This window comes from Periplaneta americana, chromosome 9 (genome assembly GCF_040183065.1).
Source record: "Periplaneta americana isolate PAMFEO1 chromosome 9, P.americana_PAMFEO1_priV1, whole genome shotgun sequence".
NCBI classification, from domain to species: Eukaryota; Metazoa; Arthropoda; class Insecta; order Blattodea; family Blattidae; genus Periplaneta; species Periplaneta americana.
In genome coordinates this window covers 88,659,374-88,684,624 of record NC_091125.1, presented here as the reverse complement: position 1 = coordinate 88,684,624, position 25,251 = coordinate 88,659,374, and the positions used below count along the sequence as shown (strand labels likewise).

The window sequence follows — 25,251 nt, the reverse complement described above, 5'->3', positions numbered from 1 at the left end:
TAGCAACCCTTCTGCCTTGCAACATTACAGAAATCATCGTCTGTATAACCACTAAGGGGGAAAGAGCACTACGCAAAAATAAAAAAAACAAGAAGATATAATATAAAAAGAGATAGCAAAACGTTTTTTAAATAAATAAAATGGAATGATGGACTAGGATTTGTAGGAACGGCCTCCTTGATACTTACTGCTCTCTGGGCGTGGTTATAAAGACAGCAATGATGAGTGGTTGCTAAGCGATAGCCAATAGAAAACATCAACTCCGCCCATCCACCAATACGATAGGCCGGAGTATGAACGCGGTAGAGGGGGATGATTGAAGGCGTTTTGGAGGGGAGAATCAAGAACAGATGGCTCAGAAATCAAACAAGAATCGTAGGCAGGCCGTGGCAAAGGTGTGGAGAACAGCGGGAGACTCTAGGAGGCCTTGCTACAAGTAAAAAAAGAGACAGTGCCGATACATGTGTAGCGTGTGACAAAAACAGAAGCGAAACGCACCTCGCGATTTTTATAACGAATCTCCGTGTCGCTAGTTGTTAGAGGAGGCGAAGATTTGAAGACTCTGTGAACAAGACAGTTATTTTGTTTCGACTGGTGATTACTATATAACTGTGTTGAAGAGTATCCGATATGTAAAGTTTAAACATGTACGATTTTGACTACACGAGCAAGAAATACTGGCAGTAAAATTGTTTTCATAGCGATGAAGAAATTGTATGAGTAAATATGTTCAGTGGCAATCCTCTAGAGAAAATTTGAACATCGATATAGACTACAAATTCTGACGAAAGGTTAGTTAAAAATTTTAGAGGTCACAGAACATGTAACTTTTTTTTTTTTTTTAAGGAATCCATTACAACCAAATATTAAGTAGTTTACTGATGTCCAACGGTCTATTGTGTAAGAGCAATTAACTTTTCATATAGGCTACCAAAATAATTTATTTTTAACTCTGTAAGAGTATTTTAATCTGAATTGTTACAACATCAGATTAAACTCAAAGATTAGAGTAGACAGTCGAGTGTGATTTAAAATAAATCTTGAGGGTATTGTTCCGATGGTTTGGATGGCTATACTCCCTAATTAGAAGACAGAAACATAAAGTAATAAGAAAACCTAACCTCAATTTTTAACTCTATAGTGATTCTCTTCATAACGACCTTTCCGAGAAGTGTTTGAGACAGTGATAAAAATTTTAACAAGAGAAGAGTGTGGGAAGAATATAATTATTTAACAAAACTATTAAGGAGTAGCTGAGTGAAAACAATTTTGTCTGTTTGTGACACCATTACAAGTTAATTATAGACAAGGTAAAGATAATTGAATATTACTTTCTCTCTCTTCGATAGAAATAAAGTAACAGTAGGTCTACTAAACTAAATAAACATTTCTTAACGTATTACGTGTAAATTATACTGTATATTGCATTAGAAATATTGTTCTAAAAATAAGATACATTGGAGACAATCTTCAAGATTATCAAGAAAAATAATTATCTAAATGTAATATAAGTATCACCAAAACATTTGAAAAATTTAAAACATTAAGCGTGCCACGCGATTGTCTATTATCCAGACAACAGTGTTTTATTAATCAAAAAAGAACTAGGAAGAAAAAGAAAAAAGAAAGAAACTAACCTCACTTTAAAATCTGTAGAATTTGAAACACAAATTACTATGATAAGTGAGTGCATGGAACCACCACGACGGTGTTTTGTTAAACAACAATTCTAAAACCAAGTATAGGAGGTACACAAATTATAAGAACCTAACCTCACTTTTTAAGATATCACAAGTGTTACAATAGTATGACCTTGGTTATGGACAGACATTTTAATCCACCGCCCCCAAATTTTGGAACCCAGCCCCCTAGCGGCAATCTCGGGCACCTGTTTTCTCGGATGTGTGCGGCGGGCGCGCTTGTACCAGGGGCAGCTCAGCCTTGCGGGCTGCCTTCTATCTCGGCGTTCCAATATGCCTTGCTCCTGCAACACCGCTACCAGAGCTACAGCAACGGCCTCCTGCAGCACCAGAAGGCGGCGGCCGTGCCTCCACAGCAGCCCTGCTTCAGTGGAGTGTTTCGACCCGCTGAAGACGTCGCGGATGTCGCGAGGGCCCGAAGAGACGAGGGCCGCGCTTTCAGAAGGGTCGACAGGGACAGGGACGGTGTGTTACCCAGCCCTGACGACAGGCAGGATTCAGGTGAGTGTTTGATAAGTTTTTATTTGAGTTCTATTAACGGTTTTGTTTTACGATCTCTGAACAAAAATTAATTTTTTCACGAAAGAAGTATTATTAAGTACCTACTTTTGTGAGTTTAAATGCGTTACTAATTTTTGTTATGGCTCAATAGTAACATGAAACAAAATTAAGCCAGAGGTGGTGATTTATCTTTCATCTGTAGGTAGACTAGTACTAAATACGTGTTTTTTTGTCTCAAGTGGCTGTTATTCGCCGTTTCTGTCGTATGACAGAAAACTCCGCTCTTGCGAATGACTGCCTATATAGATTTTCCAGTTTCCAACTGGGTTTTTTTAGATCAACTTTTGCTTTGCTTTGACAAAATAATCAGTTAGTAGCCTAAATTAGATATTTCTAAGAAAACTATTAACAAATACAGTAATATAGATCCCACTAAAATACTTAAACTGATTCCATTTTATATTCCTCCAGTTAAGTTAGACCTAGAAGAAATTTGCTATTTCAATTAATTCAACCCCAAGATAGGACAAACCGTCCCAGAGTGTGGCGAGAGGGTAAGAATCGGCAGTCTTAATGGTAATCTAGTAGGGAGAAATTTGCTATTTAATATATCGAGATTGGGAAGTGTATTTCATATAAACTCACCATTAATCAAAATGTTAAGTAACTTTCATTTCAGTGAATGAGAAAATTGGTTTATTTTCCGGGATAGAAAAGTTATTCCAAAGCTGCTAATGTACATAGGCGTTATATATGTTGTTCATGTCATAACACATTCAGTTTTATTTTTTTCCTGGCATGATAGTTCAGTGTTTCTCCTTGCTTTGATCCTACTATTTATTATCGATTTAACTAATTAGGCCTATATTTCTGATCTTTTGTCAATACTGATTCATTGTAAGCCACATCTCCCTATTACGTTTTGATTTTCTTTTATTTCTATTGTTAATGAGTAGCATATGCACACTTCTATTTTATAACTTACGTTCATGTAACTCATTATCAGGCCCAAGTTAAATTGTTCACTTTAAGAAGGCGCTTTGATGGGCATCTAGCCTGTGTCTTTCCTAAAAGTTAAGTCATAATAAATAAAGACTTCACAAGACAACGATAATAATGATGGATTTATTAATTTAGATAATAGGCCCATAGCCTATATAATTTCACAATAAAAGCCAAAATAAAAGCGAAAAATTGGCAGAATTTTGAAGAGACAAACCATCCACTTAGAGAAACAGACGGCATGGATCGAAACTTGTGAAGGTCCTAGGTAACTTATGCTGATTATCACGACACTTTTAGTCGGTTATTTATCGACGCTGTATCAACTACTACGTTATTTAGCATCGATAAAATTGGTGATAGCGAGATGTTATTTGGCGAGATGGGGCCGGGTATTCGCTATTTAACTAACTGACATTCACCTTACAGTTGGAGTGAAAACCTCGGCAATGAAGCCAACCAGATAGTGAACTCAAGCGGGAATCGAACCCATGCAAGAGCGCATCTCAGGATCAGCAGGCAAACGTCTGACCTACGTCAGTGGTAAATAATAGGGCCTATGATAGTATAATTTGATCTTCGTGAAATGGTCTAGATTCCAGGTGCAGGAGGAATAAATATAGGCCTACTCATACTTGAGACCATTCACAGGAACCTGTTGTTCAAAATCCAAAGTTTAATGTTATGTGAGCGAGAAACAGGAAGTACATTTTGACTGGAGCCGTCTAATTCATGGACACGGGTGTTTTACTTGCTGGAAATGTAGCCTACAACACCGGCCTCCCAGTTTAAGTTCTTTTTTAGGCAAGCCGTGCTGAGGATTTGATCGTCGTTAAAAATCCATACACCTGGGACTAGTCTCAACATACAAAGCTCATACCCAGTGACAACATGGTAACTTTTATAATATCACGGAGGACAATATCTTCGTGAAAAACATGTAAAAGGTAAAGGGTACATGCCACGAGACACATGGGGGTACGGAGGTAGAGCTCCAAGCATTCTTTGACCTCGGTACTAGAATGAGATGCTGTGGTCGGCAGCACTCTCGCCTGCCTTTTACAGTCCGCGTCACCGTTTTTGGCGTGTGAAATAAGTATTGGGAACGTTAAGTGCAAGTTTCTTACCTTTACCATAGTCAGTCTGACAACTGTGTTTGGCAAATGGCTGATGTGACTTGTATAATAAGTGGTACAATTCTCAGCTGCACTAGCAACATGCTCACAAACTGGGAACTATACTCTAGGACACACGCCAAAAACACTGGCATCAGCTGTACTTAATTTGATAGCAAGCTGAATGAACGTCGGGGCAATTCTGGAAGTTTTGAGAAAATCCCGTCACTACCCGGAATCGAACCCAGTCCGTAAACAGCTGCTTTACCAACTGAGCTACCGGCCGCCGAAAAACATGTAGGCTCTAACTCATACAACATTTTTTAATTAAATTAACTTTCATTTGGCTGGTAATTTTTTTTTAGGATGTGGTAACTTTAGCCTATTTGTAAGAACTCCACGGTCCCTGGTTTGATTCCCGCAGAAAAATTAAGATTTATCTCAATGGCAGAGAAGTTGGATGTGTTTTCTTTCTATTTTATTTGTCATATATATGTCGTATTAAGAGATGATCTTCATCTATGCTAGTCATATTATCAAGAAAGTTTCACTACTTTTGACTGTTTACTGTTTTTAATAGTTTCCTCACAAGTTGGGAGGAACGTAGTTGATCAGTTCTTGTAGCTAGGGGATGATGACAATGCTGCTGGTAATTATGATGATGATAGGCCTATGCTTGGCTCAGTTGCAATGGTAAACAGCTAGGCCTATAGATAACGTTGTATGGAGGAGCCACGATCACGGATTCAAGTCCAACCTAAAGCACAGGAGTTCATCGTTGTCAATGCTATGTTAGAGTATAGTCTCGGCATTTTGGTAGCGAAAAACATTGCATTCTTATAGCGCTATCAACTAGTCAATGTCGAGAAAACCTCAAATATGGCCTTATGGTAAACTGGTAGTATGAAAAAGCTTCCACCAATAATAGGCCTAATGAAACAATTCTGCACTATCGGCCTACTATCTTCTTCCTGGAAGCAATGAAGCCGTGTTTTAGCAAAGGAGGTACAAGAGGCTTAGGGTGGTTTTTAGAAGGCTACTTCTAATTCGATAACTAAGAAATTGCAGAGGAGGCTGGTTAATTCAAAGTTTCACAATTCGAATTAGGCTATTCAATCAGACTAGAAGTAGTCAATATTCTCCTTCAAATTGCTACTTAAACCAATGTTACAGTGTAAGATTTAATCCAATTCTTAAAAGAGAAATTTTGAATAATTTGATGTGAACACGTAATAAAAATTGGTAATCAAAGGTAAGCTTATTCCTTATACAATCTTGTCTATAGTCCGGAAAATAATTTAACTCTTAGAAACGTGTACGTAAAATGGGAATTGGTTATGTACCGTAGTACTTCCTTTTAATAGATTTATACAGCATATGGACCTACTTCGAATGTTTATTAGGCCTAGGTAATTTTGAGAATTTTATTTACTCCGCATTTTAGTGACTGACAGATGGATACCTAAGCTAAAGAACGAAATTCTTCAGCGCTATTGCTCACAAATAGACTATAGCTACCCTTCCAGGCCTTTAGGATATAGTGTAAAAACAAACAGGCCTATAGAGCTACAGCCTATTAGCCTACAAATTTATTCAATGTGTAGCCTCGTTTGAATTTGTATAGGCTCTACTGTACAATTCAGTATACTATTATATTCAGTTTGTTATTTAGGCCTACTGACGCTGTATGACGCTATTCAAAAACGCATTCTACGTTGTATTTTTAAAATACCACCTAGGAGTTCGTGAAGGACTATTTTAAATATTACAAAATTTTGACAGTATATGGTGTGTATATTTTTTAAGTTTGATCGAATGTGTATATAGCAACATCACTGATTATAATTCCAGTGGGGAATGTCATGATTATAATACAATAAAGTGTAACATATATGTAACACCGAAACATAATTTGTCTATATACAGTAAATCAGTCATGGTCCTAGGTTTAAAACTGTTCAACAATCTACCTGAAAATATTAAACAAGTCAGAGAGAAAAGATTCTTTATGAAATTGGTGAAAGAATATTTAGTCACACTATGTCCTTATGATAATAGGCTAATGGTGTTGGAAACGTTTAGCATAATGTATATTTAATATTGTCTTTTACTTGATTTTGTTAGTTACATTTTATATTGTTGTTTTTTTTAAATTGTGACTTTGATTTTTTAAGGACAAAGGGGGAAAAAAAGAAAGAAAAAAACATTAGCTTAATTTACTAGATTATTTATCGTCGATGGAACTGGTGATAGCGAGTGTTATTTGGGAAGATGAGACCGAGATTCGTCATAGATTACCTGACATTCGCCTTGCGGTTGTATTGAATTTCAGAAAAAAACCAACCAGGTAATCAGACCGAGCGAGAAGCGAACTCAGGCTTTGTACAGCGTATAATTTAACGATAGGCTATAATACAATTTTGTTTACTTTTTACCGACGACTTAATTTATGTGAACTTTTATTCATAATTTTTTCAATGAATGTTAAGATTAATTCCATTTTAATTATACAACTGGTTTTTCTGAAACTCAGTCTTTGGTTAATTCGAATACATATATATATTTTTTTTTTCACTTGGAGTTGAAATTAAGAGGATTGCACTGTACTATATAACAAGTCCATGAAAACATTCTATTTAAGTTACGTGACCTTTAAGATAATGTATATAAATAAGCTTAGGTCGTATCCACTAAAAAGTTACTTCTATCACTCTAGCCTATTACATTTTACAACTTTAAAAGATTGCAATTTGGTCATGTTTCCTACACGGCCATATTACAAGGTTCAAAATTATATCATTGCGCTCAGTTCCTACATGATCATTTTATAGGGTCTATGTCCATAATTAAGTTACATTCCCTTATAATTCCGATTACATAAAATAAAACGTTAGATATTGACATTAGCTGACAATTAGGTACGCCAATAGACCACTGTTGTGTGAAGAAGAACCTGAAGTAATAGAAAACTTATCACTGATAATTCAATGTGTAGATGCTGCGCCAATGTCTTTAATTGAATGGGTCACCTCAACGATGTTGGAACAGCCATACGTTACAAGGTTCAGAATATTGGGAAAAGTATTTTTTAACGAAATATCCACGCTCTAGAAGGTTTAGTTGTGCATTGCAGTTACTTAAATCCACGAACTACATAGATTTAATTATAATACTCAACTAAATATATTCTTAACAATCTAGTTCGATTAATTAAAATGTGTCTCAGTGAAACATATACCAGAGTCCGTATAGGCCTAGGCCAGTTTTTGTCTGACGCTTTTTCAATTCACTACGAACTGAAGCAAGGAGATGCACTGTCACTTTTACTTTTTAACTTTTCTCTAGAATACGCCATTTGAAAAGTCCAGGAAAACAGGGAGGGTTTGGAATTGAACGGGTTATATTAGCTGCTTGTTTTTGCGGATGATGTGAATATGTTAGGAGAAAATCCACATTCTATTAGGAAAAGCACGAGAATTTTACTTAAAGCAAGTAGTCCTAAGGAGATATATTTGGAAGTGAACCCCGAAAAAACAAAATATCGTATATAATTATGTCTCGTGACCGGAACATAGTACGAAATGGAAGTATAAAAAAATTGGAAATCTATCCTTTGAAAAGGTGGAAAAATTCAACCTTGGAGCAACGGTAACAAATATAAATGGCACTCGAGAACAAATTAAACGGAGAATAAATATGGGAAATGCGTGTTATTATTCGGTTGAGAAGTTTTTATCATCCAGTCTTCTATAAAAAAATCTGAAAGTTGTAATTTATAAAACAGTTATGTTAACGTTGTTCTGTATGGTTGTGAAACTTAAATTCTCAGTTTGAGAGAGGAACAGAGATTAAGGGTGTTTGAGAATAAGGTGCTTAGTAAAATATTTGGGGCTAAGAGAGATGAAGATACAGGAGAATGGAAAAAGTTATACAAGGCAGAACTGCATGTATTGTATTCTTCACTCGACATAATTAAAAACATTAAATCCAGGCATTGAGATGGGCAGGGCATGTAGCACGTAGGGGTGAATCTAGGAATGCATATAGAGTGTTAGTTGGATGACCTGAAGGGAAAAGACTTTTGGGGAGGCCAAAGCATAGATGAGAGGATAATATTAAAATCGATTTGAGGGAGATGGGATATGATGGTAGGGACTGAATTAATCTTGATCAGGATTGGGACCGATGGTAGGCTTATGTGAGGGCGGCAATGAACCTCCGGGTTCCTTAAAAGCCATTTGTAAGTAAGTACTCAACTAAACCTTCTAGAAAGTGGACATTCCGTTAAAAAATACTTTTTCCAACATGCTAAACCTTATAACTTTTGGCTGTTACAACGTTGGGATGACCCATTCAATTGATGGAATCTAGTAAAAATACCTCTCTATTCACTTTTGTTCTAAAGGATTTCCTTTCTTTCTTTATTATCAATTAGATCTAACTAGATCTATTTTGACCTCATTTAAAAGATATTTCAGCGGTCGTAGAAATCGTCTTCGCAATATTGTAGCTTATACTTCGTTAGGAGAATATAGGTCTAATCTTGTGCAGTATTAGCCATTCTTAAAAGTGGTGGAGCCAGTTGTTTTGTTCGTACTTTTGAACGTTTCGGGTAACGGATGGTGATGTGCATTACACAGCCTATTCAGTCCAACTGTCAACCTCGGCTTCTCGCGGAACGCTCTGTCCTTCCTAACGAGGCTCTGACGACCGAGCCAGGCGGTAGGCCTATAACCGTTTCATCAATATAGAGGGCCTGCTGTATTCAAAGTCGGTCCAGTAACTGAAGTGACAGAACCTCTACTTGACTACTGTGCTTGAAGATAGGCTAGTAAGAGTAGTTAGACTAAATCAAGTAGGCCTTATGAAAATTTGGCACCTGCATCTGGGTTGCATGTTTAATTAAAGCCTTGGGCCGAATAACGGTCTATGTTACAATCGGGTAACTGTGCAGAGGACCAAAAATGTTACATAGAAATTCCGCTCATAAATTTACTATCGGACGGGCAACATAGACCGTTCTTCCATCAATATGTTTTGTACACTGAGCGAAGTAGCTATACGATTGTATGTTATTGAAAGTCATATTACACATCTTGTAACTGAGGAATACAGACAATAAACAGTTTTATATAATCACAATATTAAGAAATATACAAAATCAATAAAAGAGTTAAATTATGAACAAAATGATTATGACATTTATTTTTAAATGCTATATATTAATATGAATTAACACCATGTAAATTATTAAAGTTACGCTCAATGTCATATTATGAATAGGCTAAATATACAAGATTGATCAAATGATAATACTATTATTACAAAATAACTGCAGTATTGAGATTTAGGAACACCATTAAACTAACGAATGTTGTAACAATAACAAATGAATAAAGAAAATACTGCAAAAATAAGACAAAAACTTATATTATTTTGGGGACCTTTCGCACTAACTTGCGACTTCGTCTTCCTTTCTTGTATACTCAAGACCACTATCTCTCAGCGACTTTCGTGACACATCTTTCAATTTTTTTTTATTTTAGTAGGTTATTTTACGACGCTTTATCAACATCTTAGGTTATTTAGCATCTGAATGAAATGAAGGTGATAATGCCGGTGAAATGAGTCCGGGGTCCAACACCGAAAGTTACCCAGCATTTGCTCGTATTGGGTTGAGGGAGAACCCCGGATAAAACCTCAACCAGGTTACTTGCCCCGACCGGGAATCGAACCCGGGCCACCTGTTTTCGCGGCTAGACGCGCTAACCGTTACTCCACAGGTGTGGACTCTTTCAACATAGGCTATTAATATTAATTTGTATGGATCCTTTTTTGTTTTTAGATTTATTTAGCCGGTCAATATCTACTGTAGAAATCGTCATTGCCTTGCAGTCGTCCATTTTACGTAATAGATCAACTGAAACCTGATACACAGAGTTCAAGTACCCAGTATTCGTAAAGAGAAACTCCAGTGCAGTAACTTCCCATACGATGTAAACAACTGAATACGCTGTAAGTGACTAGTGACATAGACCGTTGTTCCAACCTAGAAATTCATGGTTGTAACTCGTGTAGAAGCGTCTCTGATACAGATATTGAAAAACAAATTATTGTGATAGCTGTGTAAGACTATAGTCTACAGAGCATTATTCCATTAAAACTCAATTTTGAAAAATTGTAACATAGACCGTTATTCGGTCAAACGTTTCAATTGCTGTATGGAACACACAATGGACCAAAGTAATAGGCCTATATATTTCAAGATCATTTTACGACACCATGACGAAAAAAGAAGACACGTAAAACGCGATAAAATGTAAACTGATTTGTCTACACCAAGCGTATTCAGCGCGGGCATTTCTAGCCTTTAAACGAGGTGAAACAGTGACGTAAAATATCTTTTAAGTGTGTGCTGGATGCGATTCTGAGATTCTACGTCAACTGTTGCACCTCGTTCAAAAGCTAGAATTGCCCGCGTTGAACATTCCTGGTCTAGACTTTGCAATTTATGAGATGATTTTGATTTGAGTTGATTAGCTTGGAGATGCAAAGTCCAGACGTGAATATGTTCCGTCTAGTCAATACACACGGTAGTGAAAGGTTAAATTTTGGAAGGGAATTTAGATTTGTTTCATCACAAAAACATTTATTGCTAACTTATAGTATAAAGTTGCCTAATTCCGTGATAGGTTTTTTTCACTGACTGTCACGGGGTAGGGTATTTTGCTAGGAAGTTCACCGATGTCTCAAAAGTAGGCGAAAGATGCACTCTTTCGAGAAAGATATCAGGCGCTATGGTCGAACAGCAAAGCTTAGACTGACATTCAGTTTAAAGAAAGTATCACGGGATTAGGGGTATCACGGAAATAGGCAACTTTACCCTACTTTCTTTGGCAGTCATTCAAGCAAAGACGCTGGCGACAATCCTTCCTTCTACATTAGTCATGCTCCGGTAAGCGATCTGAATGAGCCTTAAGCCTACTTCTGCCTTTTAATTATTTTAAGAATAGGCCTATTATGTGTGCCTGTATATTGACACAGCCGCCATCATCACCATCATCCTCCTCCATTGTTGGCAACTGAAAGAATTATAGTCCCGTCGCTCTAATTTCCGGCAGCCAATCGCGTTGCAGGTCGGCTACATTTAAACGTGTGCGTCTTGTGATTCGCTGATTCATTTCTTAAGGCTCGATAAATACTTAACATAATCGCCCGCTATTTTAGCTCTTTCGTTGGCTTCGCAGAAAGCACACAAAGACGTTATTTGCCGCTCAATTATTTTCTGAATTACATTGCGTTTGATTTATTATCATAGGAGCTATGACATGATAATGTTTAACGGTGTGGCAAATAGATTCCTCGTATGGTAGCTCGGCAACGTAAGAACAAAAATGGCGAACGATACTACCTACCTAGACTTTATAGAGCCTTCACTTTCTAAGACGTAAGCAAAGAGGCGGAATCACTCCGGAAATAACAGCGTCGGGACTATAGTTTCGCTAGACCGCTCTGTCTGTAGGAAATATTTAACATTGTTCATTCTGACGTCTAACTGAACTTCCCCTTGATATTACGTCCGTAAGTCAATACCAGTGAAATAATATTTATATTGATTAGGGTCATTTTGGGAGGTCTCGACACTTTTAATAACAACCACTACGAGCATTGTTCCTAGTGAAAAATGTTCGAACTATAGGCCTATGATCTGTGTTGACTGTGTTTGTAATCTCTGTGGAAGTGAATCTCATCTCGTGGCTTGAACTTGTGTTTTACGTTCACAGAAGGCAATACACACAACAAATGTGAATTACACTTTCCTCTTTGGTCATGAAATATAATATACAATCTTTAGTTTATTATACTTTGACTGGACATGACTGATATTAGTAGATGCACAAATTATTGTATATGGTAATATATTTTAAAGGTTAGTAAAGGCCCCAAAGTGATTGATTACCTCCAAACAATTATCTTTATTTCGAGGGTGCTATGATCTTTTCAATGAAGATATATCTCGGGGATATTTCGACACTGTGATTTGGGAAGATCTCGACATGTGTCGATTTCACTTGTGGTCCTTCTTAGATGACCTGTGGGGTTGTCTCTATCAAAATTGTGTTTTTTTTTGTCTTAGGAGAGTTCGCAATCATTCACAGGACTTTTTAGTGTCATTTCCTCAGTCCATCTGTTTTTTCCCTGTGGAATTCTGCCCTGCATGTATGAAACTACTTATCTTCCACTGAACCAATTTTAATTAAACTTTATAATTTAACTTTCATTGATATCGGGCAAATGGAAAAGACACAACTCTCGATACAAACATGAAAGAACAATTAGTTCCGCGTATCATTCGTCTTGATTCTAAAACCTAACAATTAAAGACGTAAGAGAATTGATATTCTAACGTACTGTAGGATAACATGTTTGAGTATAATCTGGCTCTAGCAGAAAATTCTGTGTTGTTTGGGTAAAGGGAGATAAGTCATAAAAATGAGTTTGAAGATAAATGAAAATTAAACTTGGAACCCTTGTTGCAAATAATTTTTTACTCAAATAAAACACATCAACTGCTAGTATTCTTTTGATTTTTGCATACTCACTTGTGCAATTTAACTTGTGTGTTCATCTGGAGAACAAAAGTCCATCTGCACCCGAACACCACAGAATTGATGTGAAATTCGCCTGGAAGACATTACCATTCCTCCAAGAACACCACAGACACCATCTGCACAAGGACATTTAGGCTTGCCTAATTCCTCATCTAAAGTTTCTTTGAAGAATTGTCGCCAGTTCCGCTGCTAACACTTCATCTGGTGGCAAAAGAATGAGAAAACTGCAAGACTCAGATGTAATAACGCCTGAAAACTATAGGGAACAGCTGAAGGAGACTAAACAGCAAAAAGAAGTTAGACTTTCCCACACATGCAAGCCGTCTAATGCTCGACGTGCAGGGCGAGGAAGCTAGTTCATCAAACAATCTGGACAATCCAAAAAAAATTATTGTTCCGCGTATATTGGGTATTACTACAATGTCCAATGCTACAGAACTTTGGTTTCAGCGCGTTGGGTAATGTTATTTCAAGAGGAATGAGTGGAAAATGGCACCGATGAAAAATTCACATGTAACCAACGCGAGTAAGAGTAGCCTATTATGAAATATTTAGGTATATTTCAGGAGCAAAATTTGTGTTGTAAATGTTGGCTTTTAAAGTGTTTGCTAAGTTTGTCATACTATGTCGAAATCTTCCCCATTATGGTAGAAGTCGACACTTCGGCATCGATTTGTATTTTTTAAATACAGAGATATAAAATGATCACATTGGCTCCTGATATGTAAAATATACGGAAAACATATCCACACATATTAGGAGAAAAAAATTATAATAAAATCTGCATAAATTGGTTCCAAAATTAACATTTTCCTTAGTGTGTCGAGATGTCTCTAAACTACTCTAGGTAATTTTTACCTTTAAAATGTCGTTATCTTCATATTGGAGTGTAACTATTACTGATAGATTACTAATAATTTACTAATTAAACTGAATATTTTAAATTCGGCTCTGAGCGGTTCTCGATATCCACTTTACGTCCAAGGAATTGCTTTTATAAAATCAATCGTTGATCGACAGGAGTCAAACATTCTGGCTGTAACATCTGTGTTGGCACATTCATTTTTTCATACAAATTCAGAACTGTGTCACTTATTTTTTTTTCTTAATATTCCTTCCATCGGTCACATAACATTTGGAATTTATTTTTAGTCAGTTATTTAACGACTGTATCAACTACTAGGTAATTTAACGTCGAAAGAAATGGTGATAGTGCCTAGTGATAGTGAAATGGTAGATCTATTAGGAGAGATGAGGCCGAGGATTCGCCAAGGATGACCTAAATTTGTTTCTCAGTTAGGGAAAACCTTGGAAAAACCCAAGCAGCTAGTCAGCCCAAGCGGGAATCGAATCCATATCGAGCGCAACTTCGAATCAGCAGGTAAACATGCTACCGCCTGAGCTACGAGAGTAAGTTAATTTGGAAGTTAACTTTCTTGTTTAAATACAATTATTGAAATATCTGTATGACATTCTATAGCCCACGCTATGGCTACATCTAAAAGCAGAGAAACTTCATCAATTTAATTGAAATAAGTTTAGAGACTAGTAGGCCTATCCAAACCGACATTTTCTCTCTGTAATCCTCAGCACGAGTCTTCTTGTTAGGTATTTTCATGTTCTGATTCTCAGATAACTTTTAAGTTCAATATAATATTTGTAATAAATTATATCTTGAGCATCCTTATAGATTTGCTTGAAAATAGAAACTGTAGGATTTATCTTTGACAATATCGACAGACACAAAGAACTGTATTAAAATTACTTAAAATTTTTGGAACTTAGAAGTAGAGTTGGGATAATTGAAATGCAACTTTGCTCATCATGTTACAAATAGCTGACAAGCACGAATTCTCTTCTGGTAATGTCAACATACTTACTTACAAATGGCTTTTAAGGAACCCGAAGGTTCATTGCCGCCCTCACATAAGCCCGCAATCGGTCCCTATCCCGTGCAAGATTAATCCAGTCTCTATCATCATATCCCACCTCCCTCAAATCCATTTTAATATTATCCTCCCATCTACGTCTCGGCCTCCCTAAAGATCTTTTTCCCTCCGGCCTCCCAACTAACACTCTATATGAATTTCTGGATTCGCTCATACATGCTACATGCCCTGCCCATCTCAAGCGTCTGGATTTAATGTTCCTAATTTTGTCAGGTGAAGAATACAATGCATGCAGTTCCGCGTTATGTAACTTTCTCCATTCTCCTGTAACTTCATCCCTCTTAGCCTCAAATATTTTCTAAGAACCTTATTCTCAAACACACTTAATCTCTGTTCCTCTCTCAAAGTGAGAGTCCAAGTTTCACAATCATACAGAACAACTGGTAATATAACTGTTTTATAAATTCTAACTTTCAGATTTTTTGACAGCAGACTAGACGACAGAAGTTTCTTAACCGAATAATAACACGCATTTCCCATAAGTCCATTTATTCTGTGTTTAATTTCCTCCCGAGTGTCATTTATATTTGTTACTGTTGCTCCAAGATATTTGAATTTTTCCACCTCTTCGAAAGATAAATCTCCAATTTTTACATTTCCATTTCGTAGAATATTTTGGTCAGGAGACATAATCATATACTTCATCTATCGCTTTACTTGCTTCAAATAAAATTTCTGTGTTTTCTCTAATGGTTGTGGATTTTGTCCTACCATATTCACGACTTCCGCATAGGCAAGAAGCTGATGTAACCTGTTCAATTCCAAATCCTCTGTGTTATCCTGAACTTTCTTAATGGCATATTCTAGAGCGAAGTTAAAAAGTAAAGGTGATCTCCTTGCTTTAGCCCGCAGTGAATTGGAAAAGCATCAGATAGAAACTGGCCTATACGGACTCTGCTGTAAGTTTCATTGAGACACATTTTAATTAATCGAATTAATTAATCTTGGGAATACCAAATTCAATAAGAATGTTATATAAAACTTCTCTCTTAACCGAGTCATATGCCTTTTTGAAATCTATGAATAACTGATGTACTGTACCCTTATACTCTCATTTTTCTCCAATATCTGTCGAATACAAAAAATATTATCTAGAGTTGATGTATTACGCCTAAAACCACACTGATGTTCCCCAATAATTTAATTATGGAGTTAATCTTCTCAAAATAATATTGTATAAAATTTTTACGACGTCAACAAAAGTGATATTCCTCGAAAGTTACTACAGTTAGTCTTGTCCCCTTTCTTAAAGATAGGTACGATTATGGACTCCTTCCATTGCACTGGTACAATTTCTGCTTGAGTGTTAGAGAAGGCCATAGCGTATGGCCTTAACTCTGCCAGGTTAAATAAATAAATAAATAATAATAATAATAATAATAATAATAATAATTATTATTATTATTATTATTAATTTCCTTTTCCAAAATAGCAAGTACAAGTTTATAAATTTCGTAGATAATGTGCTTCTACCCTCTCGTATTAATTCTGCTGGAATTTGATCGATGCCTGGAGACTTGTAATTTTTCAATTTTTCTATCGCAATTTCTACTTCAGGAAGTGTGGGTTCGGGTATAAATGGCTCAGCAGTTTGTATTTGAATTTCGTCCCGATCATTTCTATTTGGCCTATGTACATTTAGTAGTTGCCCAAAACAGTTTTTCCATCTGTTCAAGATTGAATGAGAGTCTGCAAGCAAATCACCATTCTCATCCTTGATCACATTTACCCTTGCCAGATATCCGTTCTTAAATTCCTTTATACTTTTACATAAATCTCTAATGTTTTTATTCTTACTATTTGTTTCTACATCATTCAGTTTTTCCTTCAAGTAATCTGTCTTATTCCTAAGTGTACGATTTGGAAAAAAATGAAGCAAAAGAGAGTAGCCTAAGGATGTAAAGAAAAATAAAGAGAGGAAAAATGAAAAAATGGAAGAGAGAAAAGCAAAAGTGGACAAAAGCGAAGGTGAAGAATTAAGGCGCAATGAAACAGTAGAAATATAAAGAAAATAAGAAAAATAGTCGAAGAGAAAACTAATAATTACTTTCTAATAAATCTGTACTCTTTAAACAAAAGTTCAGCTCGCCTCCCGGTCGGGGACACACGCATCAGACATGCTTGCATGGCCGAAGTAAACTGCATTATTATCAATCCGCAATCTCTTTTATTTTTACTCAAGAATTAATAATATCATGTACACAATAATACTTACTTACTCACAAATGGCTTTTAAGGAACCCGCAAGTTTCATTGCCGCACTCACATAAGCCCGCCATCGGTTCCTATTCTGAGCAAGATTAATTCAGTCTCTACCATCTTATTCCACCTCCCTCAAATCCATTTTAATATTATCCTCCCATCCACATCTCGGCCTCCCCAAATTATATTTTTAATTCATAATGAGTACTAACCCATTAAAATACAGTATGCATGAATATCCTCCACATTATAGAAGAACATAGAAACAATACAAGAGAAACTGCAAACATTACGAAAATACAACTTCTGCGTGTGAATATCAATTTCATCAAAAGATATCAGCAATGTATGAATGCAGGCGAATACTACTTTGGACAACTATTTTGTACAAAACCATACGAAATATCAGTTTGTTGCGAAAGCCTTGAAACAATTTGGTAGGGGAATTTTCCAGTTAAAAGCCAATGTCATCGAAAGTCTCCTCCGTTATTAATTCTTCGCTCTTATTTAGATTACTACTTCCAGTTTCTCGCAATTTATTCACCAAGTTGTATGTAGTGGACGGTATGAAATTCTAACGCCAAGGAATTGAATTCTGAACTGTCTCTGAACTTCACTTGCCGATTCCGTTAGCTACACATGAATCACAGTCAAAGACTTTGTTGAATGGTGTACTTATACAGATTCATCTTGCTTTCATCAAAATTCACTTAAGCACAAGAAAACGGTACAAGCACTCACATCGTAGCCACACAAAAGCACAAGCTGCAGTGAATAACAGAAAGGGAGGGAAGATGTATAGAATTTTCATTTAAGCCATATATTCGACGGGCCAGCTCATAAGGGAAACAACACAAAATTTAAAGTTTTGAGGAAACTGCATTTTAAAGCTTCATGTTGCTGTGAAAAATCTAATTAACACACTCTGACTTGAACTTATAGTAGGCCCTATATGTACAACAGTAACAGAGTTTGGAGTAATTTCAATGATCCTTTGAATTTTGACAGCAACATGAAGCTTTAAGAACACCCAGGCGTGAATTTTCTACATTTTCATCATAGATATAGGCTACATTTTCTTTTTTCTCTCCCTGTAAATATCAAAGATATCTGCATGAAAATTTTCTTACATATTTATTCGTAGCATGGATGAGAGAATAGATATTAAATATTAGCCTACATTGAAATTGGGGCGAAAACGTAATACGGCGAACGCCAGCAGGGGAAGTTATCCCCACCCACATGAAATGTGCATTCGACACAACACTAGCCTATCACGTAGAGTGTGTGGTGAGCTTGTAGGGGAAAAGTGGAAAGGGATCGTGGGCGGAGCTTAGCGTTCGCCGTATTACGTTTTTCCGAAATTGGTTAAATATTTTCATCACAATGAAAGTCTTAATTCTGGATAAAACTTTAAAAAGAATTAAAACAACGCTGCAGGAAAGTACCAATAGGCCTATCTCTGTAGGCTATATATTATTCATATGGGAGAGTTTCTCATTTCTTTCTATCAAGAATTAGGAGAAAATTATACTCTGCCTAAAATTACTACTATCGAGGTCAGTTTACATGTAACATTAATTAATCAAATTTTATAATTATAAATTAATAAATTTAATCAACAAGTATTAATTCTGGAATGCAAGTTTTCACAGCTACATTAGGCCTACATGAAAATGGCAAAAATTAAGATTCTATCAATGACCATCAGGTCGGCTCTTCTGATGGTCAAGACTCGAGCCACCCCTGCCCAAGCAGGAGGCCTTGTGCCCACTGGGGACCTACGGCTTTTATTATTATTATTATTATTATTATTATTATTATTATTATTATTATTATTATTACTATTATCATTTTCAAATGTCATGCAAATTTTTATAGCTGTATCTACATGGGTATCTGATACAATGGTATTTTAATGTAACGTTGTTTTAATTTTTGCGTAAAATTTCATCCAGAATTAATATTTTTATTGTGAACAAACTATTTAACGAATTTCAATGTAGGCCTACTTTTCCATACTTCTTCACTCCCCTCTGATAAGTCTACAGGAAAAATTTCATGCAGATATATTTTAATATTTTCAGAGAAAAATAAATAAATAAATAAATAAATAAATAAATAAATAAATAAATAAATGAATAAATGAATAGATAAATAAATAAATAGATAAATAAATAAATATTATGTAAGTTATATGCTACTGATTTATCAAAACTTTAAATTTTGAGCCGTTTTCCTTTTGAAAAAAGTCAGAAACATTAACATTTAACAATAAATAACTATAAAAATCCTTCGAGTGGTTGAGTGGAAGAGAAGGCCGAATGGCCTTAATTCTGCCAGTTAAAATAAACCATTATTATTATTATTATTATTATTATTATTATTATTATTATTATTATTATTATTATTCACGCCATCATAACATCCGAAAACTAATAGCACAAGCCCTTAGAAACAAATCCTTCGAGGTCCATGAAGAGGTGCACTGCGTTGCGTCTGAAGGCGGCGGAATTAGAAGAGCGGACATCGTGGCTCTAGACAAGACTAATAGTAAAGGCTTTATACTGGACCCAACTGTTAGATTTGAGATGAGCCAGACCCAACCATCCGAGGTCAACAAAGAAAAACAACAAATTTATGAGCCTACTATTCCGTAGTTTCGAGAAAAATATCAGATGGAAGGCATCTGGGAAGTACATGGTTTAATGATCGGAGCGAGGGGCACCATCCCACGATCAACTGTAAACACTATCAAAACATTTGGAATCCATGACATCATTCCAAAAATAATTACTTCAACCATTAAAGGGTCTGTGGCAATTCTGAAAAATCATTTATACGGAATATCATAATACCCCCCCCCCTTTTCTATTCGTTAGTGTGTGATTGTTACAAATATATGTACAAATTTATTATTTCTTAAACTTAAGCTCCTAGTTCACATTTAAATTTGGCTCATCTATCTTACTGTAATCATTACTATTCTTATATGTGTGTTATTCTGTGTTTTTGGCAACCCAGGATGCCTGGGCAGACTATTTCTTGAAATAAATTATATATTATTATTATATGGATTAATGTGTTAATAGCCGGCTCATATAGGATCTATAATAAACCTCCTGGTTAGCAGCACTCTTCTGAACGATTAACAAAACATTTTTAGACTTCATTTACCATTCTTTTCTATCTGAATTCTTTACAAACCAAACTGTTTGTATGAACAATTTACAGTACGTGATAGGCCTGTAGTGTGGACGAATGATAGAGCACACACGAGAGTGTTGACTATAAAGCAGTGTTTGTGAGGCAATCAATACTGCATCATTAGTTACACAGTCGAGGAGGCTGGCCAATAATAACCTTTCTATAGGCCTATCATTTGTACTCCATAATAAAAGGGTGATGAAGATCTGGGGTTGCACCAATGCTCACGGCTACATTACAGACAGGAAAACAGACTCAAGGGACTTGAGCTGTCTAACAAAATGCAATGAACGAGTTTCATTATTAATATGATTTCCTATTCTAGCAATCACATATAGGTCTAATATAGATATATTGTGTTAATGCGACTTAAGAATACTGTATCTAAGGTCGAAGTGTAATTAATTATGCTTACGAAATGAACTCAATAGAGATTAAATGGACGGAGTTACGCAATAAGAGACCATGCGCCAAAATCCTGTTTAGAGATATTGGCCAATGAAATAAATCTATTTTTTTTTTTAACATTTTATTCAAGAAGTATTATAACATTCATACTATTACAAAAAATAACACAAATAATACCAGAAAAGGTTAACCGATTTTGATAAGAGACTAGCAGTTGAATTGATATTTCAAAGCAAAATAAATAAATGAATTTTATGCAATAAACGAATTTTTGCTTATAAATAGCAGTAAAAAATTCAGATATCGCATCCTTGACTTTTTCAGAGTTAAATTAGCCTGCCATCAACAGATTTGTGCATATATCTAATTTTTTTTTCAAATTGTCGGTTGGTATTTTATTGCGTAACTCCGTCCAAATATCATAAAGCACAAAGAACAGTTTTTTTACAAAGATTAACCGCAAAATGATCTAGGCTATAAGGAATATTACTGTAAATTTATTATTAAATTTGTCGTATACTTTCACTGTTATTGTATGAAAGACTTCTAGCAATCGCATAAAATTAAGTTTAAAAAAACTTACTTTAAGCCCGAAATATTATAGTTAATATTAATAATGGCATGTAAAACTAATTCAACAAATATTAAAAATTACACTGCACACAGAACAGGTTTTTTACCATCAATCTCCGCAATCTTAGGAATATTAGTGTATATTTCTTATTAGTAATTAATTTTGAATGTAGTCTATTTCCACTAGGCTTATATTCCCGGTATCAAGTTTCCAGTTACAAACAGATAGAAATCTCATGGTAAAATTTGAAATTTTGATATTCTGATGTTTTTAGGTTTTAACAAAGATCTTCAACGAACGTGATAATCCTTATGTAAATATCACAGAATATTTCGTAATTCATATGTTAAATGGTACCTACGTAAGAAATTAATAAGTCCGCCATTTTGAATCGAATAGAAATGCTTCATAGTGACTGCGTATGAAAAATTATGCTGTGCATGCTGTTATTACATCTGTATGGCTTATAGTAGCTTACATGACTTCTATTTTCTTAGAAGTAAATTATTAGCTTAAACATATTTCTTATGACCAAAGTCCGGATATATAAAAAATAGAAACTTAAAAAATAAAAAAAAATTCACTGCAAGCTATAGGCCACATTTAGTATGCCTAAATTACGAACACTTACTTTCGTCTCTGTTGTTCCAACAAAAGTTTTATACCGCGAAAATGTTCTTTCTACTGTACCTATATCACAAAATATTAAACACCCTCACGTAGGATTGCCAAGTGCATGTAAGCATCAAGATAACTAAAATTATTACAATCTTTCTTTGAGTGTAAATATTACCGTGAAGGAGAACTCCAATTTCTTCATAAATATCAATTTAAAAGGGCGTCTATAACCTATGATTTTAATTTCTTTCACTATAGAAAATATTAAAAGACATATTTCTAACGTTATAAAACTATGTATTTCGAAATTTTCACGGAAATAGATGATTTTTTAGTATCCCTGACAGATATCTGCTAGATTTTTGCAAAGAAATGTCTCTTAACTATTGGGCGGAATTTTTTCATATTCTATAGGAATAAAACAATTTAAACCAAAAATGATGCATATAAAATTTAATCCCTTATATAAAAAATTGCGAAGTGTTTATTAAAAATAACAAAACAGAAAATAGTTATTTACCCGAACACGAGCCTTTTCTTCATTATTTTTATAATAGGCCTGTAAGGCCAAAAATGAAAGTGGCTAGACCGAACAACATTTAGGCCCGGTTGCAGAAACGCAAATCAAATCAGTCCCTGATCGCCAATCAGTTGATGTCTGATTTATTTGATTGTTTATTGTGTTGCACAAACGTGAATCTTCAATCAACTTGTCTCAATTTACTAATTGCTGATTTGAGAAAGAAATACATTTGACAACAGCGCTATTTAGCAACCATAGCCAATTTGATGCTCTTTGAAAGTCGCGAAACGAATGCATCAAGTGGGCGGTGACTTGGAAAACAAGTGAATGTTCAAGTGAATGTTTCGCTGTTTTGTTGCTTTTTGTAGAAAGGAAACAGGCGGATTCTATTTGTATATAGACTACAATATAGCGAAACAAAAATAAACATGAGGGGGCTTCTGTTGTGGGATTTGCTAGGAGAGTCGACAAGAAATTGGAAATGCATAGCCTCCATAACCCAAAATAATTCCATTTCCCATATCTCTGTTTACAAATGTAGCTCGTAACCTACTCATTAAAAATATTGTGTTGTCATGTGTAGAACCCTGCCAACGGGCTACAACATTCCAGAATTTCAATGATGGTGTAGACTACATATTGCCTGTATATTCACAGAAAAGGAACCTTTTCTATTTCGATAAAGTTCGGCATCATTTCAACCAGGTGATTGGATGGGGATGTGAGCAGTCTATACAACCAATATTAGGCTACTCTTGGAAATCCTGACATGACTGAAAATTCTCTCTGGATTTCAAATCGTTCCCTGTTTGAAGTTTGGGGATTTATGAGACCCTGCCATAACAAAGCAATTTTGTATGTAACATTCCTAACTACTGGACAAATAGTTGATTTGTGAACCCTAACAAGATAACCCAAGACCGCCTGAAAAATTCCAACAGCATAAAATCTCAGCATTATAGAACTTGGTTCATAGGAGAAAGTGGAAGATTTCGATTTGTCTGTCTGCATATATTTGTTTCAATTTTTGAAAGTAACAAAACACACTAATCCTTACTTAACCTAAATCTTTGCTCAAATTCTCTGTCATTATACGTAAGAACAATTCATGTCTATCACGGAAATGCCTTCTTCTTAATATTTTTTTTTTCATTCTAAAATTTCTTCATCAGAAGAATCCATTATGTCGAAAACAATATTGTTACGCTATAACTATTTACTATATAATTACAGTAACTGCATTATAAACAGAACAACATAAATAGCCTACTTGATCGATGATCAGTGACTTAACCAGCAAAAATATGTTGGTCAAATCTGATGGAAGACTGATCCCCGATCAAACACTGATTGTTCTTTCTGCAACAGAAATAGAACCTGATGGCCAATCAAACCCTCCTTGATTGCCAATCATATTTTGATCGGTGTTTCTGCAACCGGGCCTTAGTATTACATAAAATTTGTTATTAGAATAATTGTATATTTGAAATTGTTGATAGTACATAATTTGGACATATTGTTTAGCGTAGGTCTATGTGTTAACTTTATGAATGATAAAATAGGCCTACAAGACAAAAAGTTTATGAAATGATACAGAGAGTATTTGTCTCCAAGATGATTTTTGTAAAAATAATTATTTATTGACATAATTAGCTTCATCTCCTATCAAGGGCATTTTCAGGCAACAAACGATATATATATATATATATATATATATATATATATATATAATTGTTTCAAGAAATTAGCATAATAATAATAATAATAATAATAATAATAATAATAATAATAATAATAATAATGTTTTATTTTCGCTGGCAGAGTTAAGGCCATAAGGCCTTCTCTTCCACTCAACCAGCCTTAATCAATACAATACATAAATTTAAATTACAAATATTTACACTACACTTAAAAGGTTCTCCAGCAATATTCTTCACTACACATTTATTTAAATTTAGATAAATCTATAAGGTAAATTAGTAACTTAATTTGTGAGCTAATTTAATTCAATGAATTATAATTAATTTAGCCTAAATCTGTGTAAGAATTTAATTTTTATCTAGAGAATTATAGCCCTACCAATTGAGAACTCTGTCAGACAATTAATTTAAGAGATAAAAATTATTTATTCGAATTGCCCATTAAATTAACACAATCAACTGTTAAGAATATTACTGAAAACGACTGTTATTAACCTTACTCTGCGCTGGGTAAATGTTCATAATACACTTTTGTTTGGAAAGGAGAAAAGCCCAAGACAATATTTCCTTTCATAAGTCGTACTTTTGGGTATTTTCAAAGTAACATGAGAATATTATAAATCATGCAGCTGTTTTATATTTTTATCAATAATTATATTCTTTGGATACTATGATTCTTCCGGATACACAATATTACCGTAGAGCCACTTCGTCATATTATTATAATTGGTATCTCACTTTTTGAATTTAATTTGGCATTTCTCTGAATTTATGAATTGCGTTAGGCCTATCTGAGTTTAAACATTACATTGAATTTATTCAGTTAGATGTTAGAAATGTTCACTTGACAATCTGGCAATGGCTAAGGCGTAGTAAACTTATTTTCAACATTTTCAATTGTTGCTGGTTGCATTTCTCTACATTCATTCTCATCTTAAACCCGTCAATATTTCTAGGTCTCGTAGCAAATACCCTACTTTTCAGATGTCCCCATAAAAAGTTATCAAGTGGAGAAAACTCAGGTGATTTTGCAGGCCACTCTACATGTCCTCTTCTTCCGATCCATCTATTTGAAAAAACTTCATTCAGATATTCCCTAACAGAATATTGTTTTTGATTAGTGTAGGTTTTATAATAACT

General features: G+C 34.9%; 1 protein-coding gene across 1 annotated transcript in view; it reads left to right on the top strand.

Moving 5' to 3' along the window:
- Positions 1 to 380: 380 nt before the first annotated feature.
- The window catches only part of LOC138706205 (uncharacterized), a 99,609-nt gene continuing 74,738 nt past the window's right edge, over positions 381 to 25,251 (top strand). Inside the window, exon 1 of the mRNA XM_069835231.1 lies at positions 381 to 2,201. Within this exon, the coding sequence (XP_069691332.1) occupies positions 1,808 to 2,201 (394 nt within the window). The 5' untranslated portion in view covers positions 381 to 1,807. The remainder of the gene's footprint in view (positions 2,202 to 25,251) is intronic.